We start from the raw sequence: 19,655 nt of genomic DNA on the forward strand, positions 1-19,655 counted from the left end.
TTAACTGCTTCACGATTTTGACCTTAGCCTTTTGATATAGTTTTTAACTTAAAATCTTTTCTGTATACTATATGTATAGATGCCTCTGCTCTCTTTTGGTTTCTATCTGCATGCAGTGTCTTTTTCTATTTTTTTTCATTTCAGCCTGTATGCGTCCTTAAAGTGAAGTAAATTTCTTGTAGGCAGCACATAGTTGGGTCTGGGTGTGTGTGTGTGTGTGTGTGTGTGTGTGTGTGTGTGTGTGTGGTGTTTGTTGTTGTTGTTTCTAAAATCCATTTGTCCATTCTGTTTTTGTTTGGAAAATTCAATCCGTTTACATTTAAAGTGATTATGGACAGGTAAGGACTTACTATTTTCATCAAGTTAAATTTTTTCTTGCTCTTTTTACTTACTTTGTTCCTCCCTTGCTGTCTTCCTTTGTAATTTGATGATTTTCTATAGTGTTATGTTTTGATTCCTTTCTCTTTTTCTTTTGTATATCTACTAGAGGTTTTTGCTTTATAGTTACCATGACACTTACATAAAACATCTTATAGGTATAACAATTTATTTTAAGCTGATAACAAATTAAATTTGATTACATATGAAAACTACACTTTTACTTCCCTACCCTTGCATGCTATGTTTTTAATGTTCTAATTTACATCTTTTTATACTGTAGTATGCATTGACAAGCTATTGCAGCTATGGTTTTTTTTTTAATACTTTTGTCTTTTAACCTTCATAGTATAGTAAAATTATTTATACACCATCATTATAGTATCAAAGTGTTCTAAATTTGACTTTGTACTTTCCTTTACCAGTGAGGTTTATCATTTCATATTACTAACTAGTGCCATATCATTTCAGCTTGAAGAACTCCCCTTAGTATGTCTTGTAAGGCAGGTCTAGTGGTGATGAACTGCCTCTTTTTTATCTAACAACTGCCTCTTGTTTGTCTAGGAAAGTTCTTATCTCTCCTTCATTTCTGAGGAACAGATTTGTTAGGTAAAGCATTGGTTGGCATTTTTTTCCTTGTAGCAATTGAATAGTTCATCCCACTCTCTCCCATTTTGTAAGGTTTCTACTGAGAAATCTGTTGATAGTCTTAAAAGGGTTCCCTGTATGTGATGACTCTCTTTTCTTTCAGTGCTTTCAAATTTCTTTTTTAAAAACATTATAAATTTTCTAATAACACTTACTGAAATTATATGTAAATAATAATCACAACATAAGAATCCTGTCTCCCTCTTAGTGATTGGTGGTTGCATTGGTTTATTCGTTGTCTTGATTTTGCTTTTGACAGTTTGATTATAATGTGTTTTGGTGAAGTCTTTTTGGAATGTATCCTGTATGGGGATATTTGAGCTTCATATACCCGGATGCTCATATCTTTTCCTAGATTTGGAGAGTTTTCAGCCATTATTTCTTAAATAAGTTTTCTGCCCTTTTCTCTCTTCTCCTTTATGACTCCAATAATCCTTATATTAGTTCTCTTGATGATGTTTTATACATCCTGTAGGCTTTATTTCTTTTCATTCTTTTTTTTTTAATCCTCTGATGAATACTTTCAAATAGCCAGTCTTCAGGTTCACAGATTTTTTTCTTCTGCTTGATCAACGTTGCTGTTGTATACGCTCCTTCATTTCATGCATTGTATTCTTTAGCTCCATAATTTCTGGGTTTTCTTTTAAGATAATTTTTCTCTTTTTTGAATTTCTAGTTTTGTTCATGAATTGTTTTCCTGATTTCACAGAGTAGTCTATTGGTGTTCCTTTTAGTTTGCTGAGCTTCCTTAATATAATTGTTTTGAATTTGTTATAAACCAATTTGAACATCTCCATTTTTGGGGAGTTGGTTATTGGAAAATGATTGTGTTCTTCTGGTGGTGTCATTGTTTTTAATTTTTCATGTTTCTTGAATTATTGTACTGCTGCCTTTGCATTTAAAGAAAGAGTCACCCCCTCTGGTCTTTACTGACTGGCCTTAGGAGAGAAACATTTTCATCAGTTAGTCAGGCTAGGGATTTTGAGGTTCTCTCAGACATTGTCTATGGATGAACCTGCTCCACACATCTTGTTCCCTCAAGGGGGCAGATTCTTAAGGTTGTATGCCTTCTGCATTAGTCCATTCTCACACTGCTATAAAGAACTACCTAATACTGGATAATTTATGAAGAAAATAAGTTTAATTGGCTCACAGTTCAGTTCTGCAGGCAGCACAAGAAGCATGGTTGGGAGGCCTCAGGAAACTTAAAATCATGGCAGAAGGCAAAGGAGTAGCAAGCATGTCTTACCAAGGTGGAGTGAAAGAGAGTGAAGGGGGATATGCTACACTCTTTCAAACAACTGGATCTCATGAGAACTTTATCACAAGAACAGTAAGAGGGAAGTCCACCCCCATGATTCAATCACCTCCCACCAGGCCCCTCCTCTGACAAGTGGGAATTACAATTTGACATGAGATTTGGGTGGGGACACACAGCCAAACCATATCACCTTCTCTAGGTTGCATAAAGTCAGGCCAGGTGCTGAAGTCTCATTTTTTTAGGGTGGTGTCCTGAAATTCTCATGTTTGTGAGCTTTCTTCCAGTTCTGCGGAGTGGAGCCAGCTGTCAACAGTGCTTGCAAGCCATCTGCAGATTCTCGCTGCTTTTCACAGGAGTGCGCTTGGGGAGCCACAGAGTGGGGGAGGCATTTGGAGCATCTGGGGTTTTGTTGACAAGATGGGAGTGATGCATCCCAAGTGGCTTACAGGTGGGCTCCTGATGGAGTCCATGAAGCAACTGGTAGGATCTATGGCAGTTTCAAGTGTGGGTTGCTGTGAGTCCTCATCTCTCTTTCCTGCTTTACCCTCTCCCAACCACTCCACCTTGCTGATCACCTCAGTATTCTGGGTGAAATGAAAATAAAGTGTATCTCTTGGGCAGGGGCCTGTATGTCTTGAGAAACTGGATACTCACTTATTATACTCTTGTTTTCCCCTGTGGAAGAAATAACGGGCTCTTGTTACTGAGCTGTGCCACTTTTTGGGGAGGGTGATGCAGGTAAAGTGAAACTGTTTATACCCTTTCCAATGAATCTATTCTTAGATTTTTTTACTCCACTAGTGTGCTGAACTTTTACTGTCAACTCCTGAACTCCCACAAGGTACTCTTGCTCATGAATGGTTGTCAAAATTGATACTTATGTGGGAAAACAATTACAGAAAACTCCTATTCTGACATTTTGGTGCTATTACCCAAAATTATATCTTTATATAATGCCATCAACACAAATTTATAATTCAGATTATGTTTTCAATCAAATAGGAAAAAGACAAATGTTACAAACAAAATAAATTTATACTTTGTTTTAAACTTACACATGTAGTTTTACTGGTTCTCTTTATTTCTTCTCGTGGATTTGATTTACTCTCCAGTGCCTTTCTATTTCAAAGTGAAGAAGTTCCTTTAGCATTTCTATTAGGACAAGTCTTATAGAGAACATTTCTCTGAGATTTTGTTTAGGAATGTCTTCATTTCTTCTTTTTGAACAATAGTTTTGTTGAATCTAGAATTATTGGTTGAAAGTTTTTATTTCATCACTTTGGTTATGTACATTGCATTTTTAGCCTGCATGGTTTATGGTAAGAAGTCAATTGTCAGACTTATTGAGGATGGTGTCTATGTTATGAATAATTTTTTTCTTACTATCTTCAAGAATTCTTTCCTTGTTTGTCTTTTGACATGTTGACTGTTATGTGGCTAGGTGATGATCTCTTTGAGATTATCTTACTTGGATTTTATTGGTCATCTCAGGTATATAAATTCATGTTTTTCATAAAATTTGGGAAGTTATCTTTCCTTCTCCTTTTTCCATCCTTCTAGGGCTCCAGTTTATGCATCCACTGGCATGAGAGACGCTGTTCTACGGTTCTTTGTTACTCAGTTTTCTTCATTTTTTCCCACCTCTGTTGCTCAGACTGGATAATCTCAATTGACATATCTTCAAGTTCACTGATTCTTTCTTCTTGTTTCAACTGTCTAATTTTTTTGCTTTACATTTTTTCATGTTGTCTTTTCTCATAATTTCTCTCTTTATTGGTAGTCTATATTTGGTAAGACAGTATTTTTATACCTTTCTTTAACCCTTTCGACATGTTTTTCTTTAGTTCTATGTACGTATTTTTAATAGCTGGTTCAATGTCTGTCTACTAAGATCAACATCTGGTCTTCCTTAAGGATAATTTCATTGACTTCATCTTATCCTATTTGTGCCATATTTTTCTGTTTCTTTGGATGTCTCGTACTTTTTTGTTGAACAATAGACATATTATGTATAATGTGGCGACTCTTCAAATTATATTCTCCCCTTTCCCAGAGTTTTTTTTGTTGCTGTTTTTTTTTCACATGATTTTCCCGGACTAATTCTGTAAAGTTTATATACCCTGTAGTATGTGGATACTGAAGTCTCTGCTCAGTTATAGTGCACAGATAATGACTAGAAAGAGATTTCCTTTAATGCTTCTAACTAACATGCCTCTCACCCTTTCCTAAGGTGCTGTGTGTGTGTATGTGTGTGTGTGTTATGGTTCCCATTCAGCACTTAGGTAGTTCACAAGTCTTCCTTAACTTGCCCAGAGCATAAAAGGAAAGCCAGAGGTAAACAATTACATGCATGTGGCTTTCTTTTTTTATTCTTTTTTTTTTTTTTTTGAAACAGAGCCTTGCTCTGTCACCCAGGCTGGAGTGCAGTGGCGTGATCTTGGCTCACTGTAACCTCCGCCTCCCGAGTTCAAGTGATTCTCCTGCCTCAGCCTCCTGAGTAGCTGGGGTTACAGATGCGTGCCACCACACCTGGCTACTTTTTGTATTTTTAGTAGAGATGGGGTTTCACCACATTGGTCAGGCTGGCCTCAAACTCCTGACCTCATGATCCGCATGCCTCGGCCTCCCAAAGTGCTGGGACTACAGGTGTGAGCCACCACGCCCAGCCTGCATGTGGCTTTCTAGATAAAAAGGAATGTGTCAGAGCTTTTTGAAACAGCCTCTAGACATCTCATTCCCAAGATTTTAGTTTTCAGTTTTTGATCAGCTTCTTGTTTATCCCAACTGTTACCAACACTGCGGGCAGTTGTGATAGTCAACAATTGCCATGGATTCTTTTTGACCAATACCTTGAAATTGAGATGTCCTTACTTAGTGAGCACTGAGTCAGTCCAAATGAATATAAATCATATAGATTGGGCTTTAGAGGTCAAATAGTGATAATTATATGGGGACGGAACTTTTTGGGAAATTTCCAAACCTTTCTTCTTCTCCAGTGGTTGCTATGCTGCTAATTTTTAAGACTACTACAGTACTAGGGAGAAAAGCATGGGAAGGAGGCATATTAAAATGCCACAGAGCTGGCTGTTCTTACTGATTCAGCCATTTTTCTTGCATAAATGTTCTTTGGAATTTTGTAAGCCTTTGGTTAATTTCCAAAGTTTTAGAAAATTAATTTCGACTATTTCTGTCAAGGCTCTTACTGGTTTTATGGAGGAGTAGATTTTTGGAGGCTCTTACTCTGACTTTCCAGAAGTGATTTTCCTACATTGGTTGATCTTTACATATAAAACCAACCTTAAATTCCTTGGATAACCCTCACTTGGTCATAAAGTATTTCTACATTTCATCTGCTAAAATTTTGATTAGATTTCTTTGCATTTATGTTCATGAGGAATAATGTATATTCTTCTTTTTAAATTTCTGTGCCTTTTTTTCTTACCTCGGTATTGCTGTCCAAATAGAATAAGTTGGGAAATATTCCCTTCTTCTAAATGTTCTGGAATCTTGTAGAGGATTGGCTTTTTTTTTTTTTTCATTTCATATGACGCTAGATGTGCCTGAAGTTTTCTCTGCTGGAAGACTTTTAACTACAAATTCAATTTACTTGATATAGGGCTATTCAGGTTATTTACTTCTTCACTGAGTTTTTGTAGTTTGTGCCTTTCAAGGAATTTCTCCATTTCATTTAAGTTATTGAAAAATGTTGGCATACATTTTTTTTTCTTGACGTAGGGTCTTGCTTTGTCACCCAGGCTGGAGGGCAGTGGTGCAAATATGGCTCACTGCAGCCTCAACATTCTGGGCTCAAGTGATCCTCTCATCTCAGCCTCCCAAGTGACTGGGATTACAGGCATGCAACACCACACCCAGCTAATTTTTGTACTTTTTGTGTAGACAAGATTTCAACATGTTTCCCAGACTGGTCTCAAATGCCTGAGCTCTAGCAATCCTCCCACCTCAGCCTGCCAAAGTGCTGGGATTACAGGGGTAAGCCACCATGCCTGGCTGACATGCCCCTTTTAAATAATTTTTCCTTATTATCATTTTAGTATTCATAGAATCTATAATGATTTACCCTCTTACATTTTCAAATATTGGTATTTGTGTTTTGACTTTTTTTCTTAAATTGGTCTATCAATATCTTCTCACTGGGCTATTTTTTAATTTTCTCAAATTTTCTCTGTGTTTTGTTGTTTTATATTTCATTGATTTCTGCCCTTACCTTTATTAATGCTTTTATTTTACTTAACTCTGGGTTAATTTGTTCTTTTCTAAGTTTCTTAAGGTAAACTACAAATTTACTGATTTAAAACCTTTTTTCTTTTCTAATATAGGCATTTCAGTGCTATAAATTTCTCCCTATATCCTGTTTTATCAGTATCCCATACAGTTTTAGATTCTGTATTTTTATTTTTATTCAGTTCAAAAGACTTCAATTTTCCTTTTTTTGTGTGTCTTTTTTTAAACCAATAAATAGGCCAGAAATGCTAATTTAAATTTCCAAACATTAGGAGATTTAGGAGAGTAAGAGATATTCCTCTTACTCTAATTCGATACCATTGTGGAATTAAATTAACATGGTTTACATGAATTTAATTCTTTAAATGTGTTAAGACTTATTTTATGACCCTCCCATCAAATGAAGAATTTTAAAGGAATAGGGTTCTGCTTATTTTTATTTCCTGACATACTGTTACTTGTTATAGCCATTCTATCTGCCAAAAACATGCAGAAAAAAGGCACACAAATCAATTGGAAGAAAATACATAAATATTAACTATAATGAGACCCCACAATTTGGTCCCAGTGTAACTGTGTAGTGTCCAAGTTTCCTATATTCTCTTAAAACTTTCCCAACATTATTGACACTAATAATTCACTTTATAGTCACCTGATCATTTAAAAAATTTATTCTGGATGTTCCTATATTCCATTTTTTACTCAAGCACTGTACACAATCAACAACAAATAGTTCAAAATAAATGAAACACCTGACCCCTCCCTTACTGTAAAACCCTAAGGTGAAGTCTGCGTAAGAAAGCTATTATGATAGTGCCATTTTCTGAGAGAAAAGAAAGGCATGTACATAGGGGCTATGTGAGATAATTCAGGAGGTCATCATATTGAACCAATTCTAAAAGTCCTCTCTTTCTATTAAGGAACATTCAGCTAGACTAGTTGAAATCTGAAAACAATCTTTCAGAATCCTGAGATAACTGTAGTCATCATTGATCTTGGTAAGGCAGCTCCTGACAAATTAGCACTTCTATAACTGGGTTACTTTCCAACAGAGTTGTTATTTGCATTAAGAATTCAGTATACACTTCAGCTTTACTATTGAAGCTGGCAATATGTCAACCTTATAAACTTCAGCACAGTCACTTCTCCTGAAGGGGACAGCACAGTTTGGGAGATGGCACTGTTGACATATATAAAAATTAGAATGGAACAAGTAATGCTGCATGAATTGATTTTCAATATTTATCACTTTGATTATTGGAGCAAAAAGGGATCAACACTAAAACAACACCTCCTATAAACCTGCTTTCAACTTCGTCTCTCTTTACTCTCCTAAGCAGTGTTTATCCATATTTGAAAAATAATATTACTGCCAAATGCTCATCTGTTGATTGCATTACTACCTACAATCCTATATTTAGACTCTATCAAGGTCTCCCTGCCATGTGTGTTTTTTCAGTTTTCTCTTAGATGTGTTTATCCAAACCAAGGGCATCATTCACATAAGCTTACACTTCAGTCTCTATCTCGTCATGCCAACTTTGCTGCAGTTTCTTAATCTGATTGTAATTTTCAGGAAGTAAATAAATAATGGATTTACCACACATATAGGCTAGCCAAAAAAAAAAAAATGACATTGGATTTGTCTTCACACAAACTGTATACATTGAAACTACTGACATAAGATAATCATGAAATATTGTGTACACAGGGATTTGAGCCTGCTATGTCTTCTGGGAAGGGATTTGAGCCTGCTGTGTCTTCTGGGAATGCCTGATCTGTGGGCTCATTCCAGAACTGGGGGAGCCATGTTTTCAGCATGATTCTAACCACAGTCAGAGTGCATTGGAAACTTGATGCTCTTGTTTCCCTGTCAAATTCACACACACACACACACACACACACACACACACACACACACACCCCCCTGGGCTCTCATCTAAATAAGCCATACAACCTTTATAGGGTGGTTGGTTCAAAATAAAAGCATGTATTTCAGTACCTATTGGACCTTTCAATGAGATAATCATGTCCATGTTTTATAGCCCTTTCAGCACTCTTCTGTAAAGTTATGTGAACATCATACAAGATAAAATTCTTTGTGTTCTGTATAATTGATTGACTACTTCAACCTGACACCCTCACTTATGGCTTTTACATATTTCTGATTTGTTCATTCTCAAGAATACATTGCCAGCACTAAGGACAAAGATATGGCTTTAAAAAATACCAAATATGAATCTGTTCAAATTATCTGGAAGGAAACACATATAATACCAAAATCTTAAAAATTCCTGTTACAATGTTAAAATTGAGAAGAGTATTTGAGATAAATTTCTCTAACTTTATAGTGTGGATGGTATCCTGGTTAATTTCTTCATGTTAACATGACTTTATCAATCTTATCAATTTTGCCCTCTCACTGTCATCTTTGCATTGCTTATCACAAGTTATTAATTTATTATGTATTAATTTATAAATATATACATAATTATTATAAATAAAACTGAAACCTGTATAATTTATCCAGGCAATGGCTCTTTCAAAACTTCTGAATTTTAGTCTTCAAAATTTTTTTGCAATTAGGAATGTTTAAGTGATTGGAAATAAAAGACTATCCTGGTATGACTGTCAGTGATAAATGCTATAGTTATGGCATACGTTTTGTAATAGGACTGCCAATTTTCATTGTATTAACTATAACCTATTTTAATCTATTTTAATAATGTTAAACATATTTATCACTTAAGAATCTACATGAAAAAACCTGGATCCTGAGCAAGATGGCCGAACTGGAACAGCTCCAGCCTCCAGCTCCCAGTGCGAGTGACACAGAAGATGGGTGATTTCTGCATGTTCAACTGAGGTACTGGGTTCATCTCACTGGGGAGTGCCAGACAATTGGTGCTGGTCAGCCGGCGCAGCCCAACCAGTGAGAGCTGAAGCGGGGTGAGGCAACAGCTCACCTGGGAAACACAAGGGGGAAGGGAATCCCTTTTCCTAGCCAAGGGAAACTGAGACACACAACACCTGGAAAATCAGGTAACTCCCACCCTAATACTGAGCTTTACCAAGGGTCTTAGCAAACGGCACACCAGGAGATTATATCCCACACCTGGCCCGGAGGGTCCCACACCCACAGAGCCTCCATCATTGCAAGCACAGCAGTCTGAGATCTAACTGCAAGGCGGCAGCGAGGCTCGGGGAGGGGCGCCCACCATTGCTGAGGCTTAAGTAGGTAAACAAAGCTGCTGGGAAGCTTGAACTGGGTGGAGCCCACCACAGCTCAAGGAGGCCTGCCTGCCTCTATAGACTCTACCTCTGGGGACAGGGCATAGCTAAACAAAAAGCAGCAGAAACCTCTGCAGATGTAAATGACCCTGTCTGACACCTTTGAAGAGAGTAGTGGGTCTCCCAGCACAGAGGTTGAGATCTGAGAACAAACCGACTGCATGCTCAAGTGGGTCCCTGACCCTTGAGTAACCTAACTGGGAGACATCCCCCACTAGGTGCAGACCTACACCTCACACCTCACACAGCTGGGCACACCTCTGAGACGACGTTTCCAGAGCAAGAATCAGACAGCAACACTTGCTGTTCAGCAATATTCTATCTTCTGCAGCCTCTGCTGCTGATAACCAGGCAAACAGGGTCTGGAGTGGACTCAAGCAAACTCCAACAGACCTACAGCTGAGGGTCCTGACTGTTAGAAGGAAAACTAACAAACAGAAGGGACACCCACACCAAAACCCCATCAGTACGTCACCATTATTAAAGACCAAAGGCAGATAAAACCACAAAGATGGGGAAAAAGCAGGGCAGAAAAGCTAGAAATTCAAAAAATCAGAGCAAATCTCCCCCTCCAAAAGAACGCAGCTCATCACCAGCAATGGATCAAAGCTGGACGGAGAATGACTTTGACGAGTTGAGAGAAGGCGGCTTTGGTCGATCAAACTTCTCAGAGCTAAAGGAGGAACTACGTACCCAGCACAAAGAAACAAAAAATCTTGAAAAAAGAATAGAAGAATGGAAAACTAGAATAATCAATGCAGAGAAGGCCATAAACGAACTGATAGAGATGAAAACCATGACACGAGAAATACGTGACAAATGCACAAGCTTCAGTAACCGACTTGATCAACTGGAAGAAAGAGTATCAATGATTGAAGATCAAATGAATGAAATGAAGTGAGAAGAGAAGTGCAGAGAAAAAAGAGGAAAAAGAAATGAACAAAGCCTCCAAGAAATATGGGATTATGTGAAAACACCAAATCTACATCTGATTGGTGTACCTGAGAGTGATGGGGAGAACAGAACCAAGTTGGAAAACACTCTGCAGGATATTATCCAGGAGAACTTTCCCCAACCTAGCAAGGCAGGCCAACATTCAAATTCAGGAAATACAGAGAATGCCACAAAGATACTCCTGAAGAAGAGCAACTCCAAGACACATAATTGTCAGATTCACCAAAGTTGAAATGAAGGAAAAAATGTTAAGGGCAGCTAGAGAGAAAGGTTGGGTTACCCACAAAGGGAAGCCCATCAGACTAACAGCAGATCTCTCGGCAGTAACTCTGCAAGCCAGAAGAGAGTCGGGGCCAATATTCAACATTCTTAAAGAAAAGAATTTTAAACTGAACAATGAGATCACTTGGACACGGGAAGGGGAACATCATACACTGGGGCCTATTGTGGGGAGGGGAGAGGGGAGGGATGGCATTGGGAGTTATACCTGATGTAAATGACGAGTTGATGGGTGCTGATGAGTTGATGGGTGCAGCACACCAACATGGCACATGTATACATATGTAACAAACCTGCATGTTGTGCACATGTACCCTAGAACTTAAAGTATAATAAAAAAAAGATTTTAAACCTTCAGTCTTAAACTAAAAAAAAAAGAATCTACATTAAATAAAATATATTTTATGTTTAAATAAAATATATTTTATGTTGTATAAATATATGTCTGCTGTATAAATATAAATATATATGTTGTTTAAATTATATCTATGTTGTGTGTATATATACAACGTAGATAAATTTATACCTTGACATTCTAATACATTACTGAAATAATGGTAACCTAAATATTTCATGATTTGACTATATCTCATTAAAGAAACCACATGGACCTAATTTTCAAGCATTACTCATTCTAGGAATGCTCTACAGAAACAGAGGCATGAGTGCATAAAAACTGGCATATTCTGATTATAAATATATGGATATCTTGCAGTAGCAAAATGTTCATAACCATTATTCTGAACAGAAGAAATGGCTAAGGAAAATGTGGCGTCCTTCACATTCACCGAAAACACTGACACATCTATAGTTTTTGACATAGAGATCTCAAGACCTATAGGACCTCAGGAGATTGTACAACATATATTACTACCAAAATGTCAAATCTAAAGCTCATTTACAATAAAATTAATTGGTTATGATCAATACATCTTATATAGAAAGATTAATGATTGATAGATACTTGTATTAGTATAGAAAGTTTTTCCCTAATATAGGGCAGATGATTAAATATATTTCCTCTGGAAAGCATGGGGAAAAGGTTAAAAATACGTCTGTCATAAATAATTTAATATTCTTCTATATTGCTAAGCTTTCTTAAAATGAAGTGGTTACTCTTGGTAGTAATTTATGGCTGGAGCTCTTTGATCTTAAACTAAAAAAGGGAAAATTAGGGAAGCAGGATTAAAAGTTGAAACACATTTTAGCTTTAGTGTGTCGAGAGCTCAAAAGGTGAAAAGCACTTAAATTTATCAGTTGTATATTGACTAAGTAATCTCCAAGGAAATCCTTAAGCAAGGAGTTCACCGTTCTGACTTTTGGCTTTATACTTTACCCAACTTCATCAACATTTTCCCAAATTCTCAACCGTACAATGCATGTGGGCCTCTATTAAGATCTATGAGAAACTTCTTTGCATGTGTTGTGGAAATAATCATACTAAACCTTAATAACTATATTTGCTTGTATATTCAATTATGTAGCACATAGAAGAGAAAAGCATGAAGGTATCCCATTAATTCCCTCTCTGCAAAACAAGAGACATGTTCAAGTGATCTGTCAAAGTATAAAGAACTGAGTACCAAAATACATGAATACGTAGGGACAATACTGCCATCTTTAAGACTTGAGATTGTTCAGCATGTTTTTATAACAGAGAAAAATGTGTAAGAGAATTTAAGAACATGCATAGAAAAAACATAAATGTGTTAAAATAAAAATACTTGAGTAACTACTCATGACACGATTTGCTAAAAAGGCCTGTGCTAAAGAGAGAACATACTTGATCTATTATGAGGGCATCAATCAATAAGCACCATGTAATACACAATCTACTTGAGACTTTTTTATGTATTAACCAATATTTGACTAGTTTGATGAGGTTTTTTTTTACTTTCTATTGAAGAATAATATACATGTAGAAAAGTGCATCCACTAAAATTGTAAAGCTCAATGTATTTGCATGATGCAAACACAGTAAGTACTCAACACACAGATCAATAAATAAAAATTACATGCATTCTAGAAACCATCCAGGTGTCTTATATCTATGATTATCTCAGGCATGCCATCAAGAGAAGAAAATTTCCTATATAACTTACCTTGCTGCAACAACGAGAAAAAGACTAATTCAAGTCAATACTTAATAATTCAATTAGAAGCAGAAATATAATGTAGTATGACCACAACGATCTTATGAACCATGGAGTCTCTATTCTGAAACCCCAATAATTAAACGGATGAGGAAACTCTTAATATTTTGGTACACCTGGATTTCACTACAATAAATTTTGATCCAATATGAAATTGCCAAAAATTCTCTTAAATTCTACATTTTTCCATAAAAGCAGAAGAGAGTTAAAATTAAAACAGAAATGATAGATTCAATAGTGTAGGTGACATGGTGAGGGTCTCAATGAGGAAAAGGACGTATCATCAAAATGTCCTTCAATAAGCTTCTGAAAAGATATACACAACAACCTAAAGACCTAGCAAAGAGCACATGACATATGAATTTCCAAAGATAATGGTTTAGCTACTCACCCCTGTTCTCTGAAGTGGAGGATCAGACTCCAGGCCTTCTATCTCAGCAAAACATGAAAGATAAAAAAAAAGCAAACATAATCTTAGAAAATACTCCACAGTAAAAATAACAAAACACTAAACATGGTTCCATTGTCATTTTTTAATAAAGGCATGCCATATTTCCTTCTTTCAGCGTAACACTAATGAGATTTGCAGACATATCACAGTTGCTTGACCTTAATTCAATCTTCTAAAGTTTTTCATTTGTTACTTAAGAACATATTTCCTATATGTAAGTATCTATCTACAATTAAAGCAAGTCTTGGGGACTAAGCATACTAAAGAGCATACTGACTCCTAAGACAGGATGCTAATGCCCTCTCAGGAGAGACAGAAAAGGCATGCTCACAGGGGTACTCTGTTGTCACTGAGGGATCCCCAAATAGAGCCAGGCTCTGAGAGTCTTATTTGTCCTAGTGGAGGGCCACACATCTGGACCTCAGATTGACATCTGGAATGAGTCCCTCAGCGTCCTCAGACAATTATTCTCATCATCGATCCAAACAAGCGCCCTTCCAACAAATAAGCATTTCCACAGCCAGGCTTATTTTGTGCATGGTTATCTAATGCATCATCAGTGAGAACAGTAAATGTAGACATTTGTTTAGTATCTGAATGATGGAACTCTCACATACATAGCATGAAAAAACATATGACTGAATTGTTCCAATAAAATTAGATTAAAATCTGGCCAGGCACAGTGGCTCACTCCTGTAATCCCAGGACTTTGAGAGGCCAAGGCGGGTGGTCACGAAGTCAGGAGTTCAAGACCAGCCTGGCCAAGATGGTGAAACTCCATCTCTACTGAAATTACAAAAATTAGCTGGGTGCGGTGGCACGCACCTGTAATCCCAGCTACTCAGGAGGCTGAGGCAGGAGAACTGCTTGAACCCAGGAGGCGGAGATTGCAGCGAGCTAAAATCATGCCACTGCACTCTAGCCTAGGCAACAGAGTGAGACTATGTCTCAAAAAAAATATATATATATATAGGGGAACTTTATAAAAACTCATTAATCAACTAAAAGTTTAAGGAGTAAGTAAGGTAGCAGAATAAGTATATGGTATTATTACGGTACTAATATGTATAGAAACATCTATGTTATGAATATGCTAGATAAAGATTCAAAAAACAATATTGAGAACATGTGAATTTCACTATGAGATTATTTTCACCCAACACGAATAGTGAAAAAAGGAAATATGTCAGTGATTCTCCACCATTGTTTAGGTCATTTCAAAAAGAGATTTAAACAAAGAGAAGAAACAATAATGAGGAATCCTTGAGCAAGGTAGGGACACCCCTGGGGAAATATATCTACCAAAAGAATAATCTCCTTTCAGCCTCTGAAATAATGAACTCACAGTCCTTGATGTTCTGAAATCATTGCCCACAGAACACACAAAGAATTTCAAAACTACCAAAGTGGCTGCTCACCTCTTTTCCTTGAAGTTTCCTTGAAGTTGTTTGAGCTTTTAACCTGCAGCAAAATATCACATAGAAAATAAATCAGATCAGAGAATGCTCCAAATTAATAAAAAATAAAGCACAAGATTGGTTCCATTATAATTTCTTATCATACAGGCATCTCAGCACTCTAGTACTTGCTACAAACATCAGCATTGTTTGATCTCATCACCTTTGTCATTTCATTTATAAATTTCTTTCCTCCTTGAATTCTTTACTCTGAAAATAGCCAATTTCCTCTCTACCAAGCTATCCAAGCGACACAGCAGTTGTATCTTGAATGGGAAATGCTAAAGTTGTAGTCTACCAATAAAGAGTTTATGAAAATACACTGTGATGTGAAAAATGAAAGACACAAGATAGTGGTATTGTGAGATAATTGAAGAGTTCACCAACTGGGCCTGCTCTGAATGTGTTATTCATCCTGTTGCAATAGAATAGATGGCCATTCATTCAGCCACACCTCAGCATCTCAGATACTTGTGCTTATCCTTGATTCAGACAAGTCTACTACCAGTAAGTTAACACTCCTCACACCACACTGAGGCTCTTAACAATGTATCTTCTACATTCAGCTTATAGCAGAAAACAGCACAGGCGGATGTCTGACTTGACTTTAGTGAAACTGGCTTTCACGACAACTCCAGAAGCTTCTCAGAACCCTTTAGTCTAAGCAACATGTGAAGTTATATTGCAGCGGGATGGCTGTCAATGCTGATATATTTACTTAATATGGCAAAAATAAAATGTCAGGAGTTAACTATGAAGATTATATCATTTAAAAGATTATTAAAGCATGTTAGGATCTATTTGACAGCAGCATACAACATGATATTCCTTCCATGTGACAAGTGTATATTCCTATCCAGGGTAGAAGACTAGCATACAAATGTCACTAATATTGTGACGAAGTAGAAATAAGACAACTAAACACAGGAGGAGGAAAGAAAAAGAGGAAAACCAAAAGCACTCATGGGTACCCTCCCATGTACCCAGCATGCACTGTTCAGCCACATATACCCACCCACCCTCCTGAAGGCCCAGCACAGACAGCATTGTGTTTAAATCCCTGATCTACCATAAAGCTCATGTTGCATGAGCAGTAGGGGAGTGTTAAAGAACATCCCCCAAACTCATAAATCAGAAGTAAAAGATTAACTGGGAAAACACAGAACTAACAGAATGAAGAGAGGTACAAAAGTAAACACTCCAACAAAAATAACAACTCTCCTAAGTAGGAATAAATAAATAGGCAAGCAAAGACTACACCGTGACCAAAGAGCACAGCAAATATAAAGAAAACACAAACACAATAAATATCAGTCATAGCTACACACACACACACACACACACATGTGAGTGGACTCCACACACCTACTAGAAGAAAAATATTTTCAGCAGGCTCACAAAATAAAACGTAATATGTTTTCTATGAGAGATGCATCTAAAACAAATGGATTCTAAAAGACTGAAAATAAAGGGATGGGTGAAAGTATATCAGGCACATGAAAACAAAAAGAGATCAGGAGTAGTGATTCTTCTTTTTTTTTTCCACACCAGTCACATGTAGGAGTAGTGATTCTTATATCACACAATGTATTCAAGCCCCACAATGTTAACCAAGGCAAAGAAGGACACATTTTTTATGCTAAAAGATATAATACACATGAAGATTTGACCCTTATGGAGACTTATATACCAAATAACATAATAACCACCTTTATGAATAAAAAACTACATGAGATGTATGAGATGTAAGGAGACAAGACATAGAAGATCCTATAATAGAAAACGATAATACACCATTATCAGAAAAAGACAGATCAAGTGGGCAAAAATAGCAGCATAAAAATAGGGTAGACTTTATGGCTATATATTAAACTTGACTGATAATAGAAGATATGTATTGTTCATAAGTGCCCAAGGCATAGTCACAAAAAACTGATTATGTATTAGGTTGGAAAGAAAAATTAGTAACTCAAGAAATATTAAAAACATCACAATGCAAAAAAATAGACTTTATTAGCAATAACATAAAGGCTCTTTCACCAAGAAATTTTAAAAATATCCTATTAACTCCTGAGTAAAAGGAAAAATATAAACAGAAAATACATATGTTTAAATAATATGTAAATACATATTTTTATACATATGTCTTTGTATGCAGATATGTATTTACATATTATTTAAAAATATACAACAAATGAGAATCTGTAATATGCATTTAAAGGCAGTTCTAGAGGAAAATTCATTGCACTAAACATTTTTATTTTTAAAAATGAAAAAGTAGGTGAATGAAAATTCAATTTTCATCTTAAAACACTAAAAAAGAGCAAAAATGAAAGTATAAGAAAGAAATAAGGATCAAAGCAGAAATTAATGAAGATAATATGTTAAAAACCATAGATGTAATTAATAATTGAGAAGTCTGTGGTTTTAAAAAATATTAACTACATAGGCACTCTACTAGCTAACTTTATCAAAAAAGGGAAAAAATACATATACACAAAATAATGCTTCATGAGCACTTGAACATAATGTGCATTCTGCTATTGCTGGGTGTCGTGGTCTACATATGCCAGGGGAATCAAGTTGGTTAATAGTGTTCTTACATCCACCTTTACTGATTATCTTATCCATGTTCAATCACGTACTGAGAAAGCACTGAAATTTCAAACTGCAATTGGGAATGGTCACATGTTTCATTTCATTTCAACAGCCTATGTTGGAAATGTAACCCTCAATGCAACAGTGTTTAATGAGGCAACATTTAAAAGGTGATTAGGCTGTGAGAGCTCTGCCCTCATCAATGGATTAATGCTGTTATTTCAGGAGTGGGTTCCTATAAAAGAAGATATTTGTCTCATCCATACCGTCTCTTTGTCCTTCTGTCATAGGATGACACAGCTAGAAGGCTCTCACCATATGCCAGCCCCTTGATCTTTCCAGCCTCCCGAAATGTGAGCCAATAAATTTCCACTCATTACAAATACCCAGTCTGCAGCATTCTGTTACATCAGAGCAAAAGGGACTGACACAGAAAACTGGTAACATAAATGCAGTATCTTTTGTATCTAGATATACAGTTGTCCTAGCAACATTTGTTGAAAAAACTGTTCTTTCCCATCACAGAGAGGACAATGTCCAGATAACATGGCTTCTTGGGGTACAGGAATCATACGGTTCAAAAGCCGATGGGTGTAGGAATCCAGAATGCTAATGCCCCTATTTCAATATGAGGAAAGTGTAGGTCTCACGCTGTGTGAATCAAAAGCGTTGTTCAAATCTTGTTGACTAAAAGTCACTGGTCAAGTAAACAGCAATATCCATAGTGATCTGGGAAGACACCATTCAGCAGAACTCAAGAATGGGCAGATCAACTTGGTATTTTTCAGGATTTGAGTCTCTGATAAGGATGAAATGAGATAGAACACTTCGCCACTGATTTTAAAGATTTTAGAAAGGTTAGAAATCTTTTGTAAACCAGCACAGTGATCAAATACATCATAGAAAGAAAAGCCGGATTTTATTCGGGGGCAAAGGGATATTAAACCTGGAGATTTTATACAGCCTGGGAATCTCTGCTTTTTAATTTAATTTACTCTATTCACATGTAATTTTATTATTGACATAGTTGAGTTTATGATGTCATTCTTCTTCTCCTCTATGTCTCATGTGTTTTTGTTCCTCTATTCCTCTTTACTTCTTTTCCATTATTTTATAATTTAGCATTTAAACTTCCTTAAAAATTTTTTTCACTATATTTTTTGAATTTTTTCAGTGTTGCTCTAGGGTTTACTCCATATATCTTAACTCACCCAAATAAGTTTATAATTTACACTAGATTAGTTTCAGCCATATACATAAATGTTATATTTGTATAGCTCTATTTCCCTTTTTGCCATGTTTTGTGGTAGTATTATACATATTACATTTATTGATGCTATAAGCCAAGCAAGACATTGTAATAAATATTAATCTACCATCCGTACTCATTTCCTTAGTCCTGTATTGCTTTGCATCCACCTATCTTCTTTGGCAAATATATTACACTTTTATATGTAATAGACTCCAAAATACATTATATACATATTATTTTAGAGCATTTATTTTAAAATCACTTAATAGAACAATTACATTTCTACTGTCTTTTATATTTATATAATTATCTTTACAAGCATTTTGCTTCTTTTTTTTTTTTTTTTTTTTTTTTTGAGACGGAGTCTCGCTCTGTCGCCCAGGCTGGAGTGCAGTGGCCGGATCTCAGCTCACTGCAAGCTCCGCCTCCCGGGTTCACGCCATTCTCCTGCCTCAGCCTCCCGAGTAGCTGGGACTACAGGCGCCCGCCACCTCGCCCGGCTAGTTTTTTTTTCGTATTTTTTAGTAGAGACGGGGTTTCACCGTGTCAGCCAGGATGGTCTCGATCTCCTGACCTCGTGATCCGCCCGTCTCGGCCTCCCAAAGTGCTGGGATTACAGGCTTGAGCCACCGCGCCCGGCCGCATTTTGCTTCTTTATGATGATTTGAAAAACTACCTAGGGTCACCTGCT

The 19,655-nt window shown here is 36.4% G+C and overlaps 1 protein-coding gene and 2 non-coding genes across 16 annotated transcripts in view; all 3 read right to left on the reverse strand.

The window, feature by feature from the left end:
* The window catches only part of LOC103246023 (uncharacterized), a 186,685-nt gene that overhangs the window by 117,224 nt on the left and 49,806 nt on the right, over window positions 1–19,655 (reverse strand). For all 14 annotated transcript variants that reach the window (XR_012091387.1, XR_012091388.1, XR_012091385.1 and 11 more), the window contains 2 exons: window positions 15,076–15,118; window positions 13,598–13,635 (listed from right to left, as the gene is read on the reverse strand). Coding sequence is in view for 1 of the 14 variants with exons in the window: in XM_073011985.1 (XP_072868086.1) it covers window positions 13,598–13,635; window positions 15,076–15,118 (81 nt within the window). In the remaining 13 variants the exon portion in view is untranslated. The remainder of the gene's footprint in view (window positions 1–13,597; window positions 13,636–15,075; window positions 15,119–19,655) is intronic.
* On the reverse strand, window positions 7,462–7,525 carry LOC119619536 (small nucleolar RNA SNORD109A). Its single transcript, XR_005236000.2, has one exon. It is a non-coding gene; the product is annotated as a small nucleolar RNA SNORD109A (small nucleolar RNA).
* On the reverse strand, window positions 14,074–14,140 carry LOC119619535 (small nucleolar RNA SNORD109A). Its single transcript, XR_005235999.1, has one exon. It is a non-coding gene; the product is annotated as a small nucleolar RNA SNORD109A (small nucleolar RNA).

The sequence above is a fragment of the Chlorocebus sabaeus genome, chromosome 26 (genome assembly GCF_047675955.1).
Source record: "Chlorocebus sabaeus isolate Y175 chromosome 26, mChlSab1.0.hap1, whole genome shotgun sequence".
NCBI classification, from domain to species: domain Eukaryota; kingdom Metazoa; phylum Chordata; class Mammalia; order Primates; family Cercopithecidae; genus Chlorocebus; species Chlorocebus sabaeus.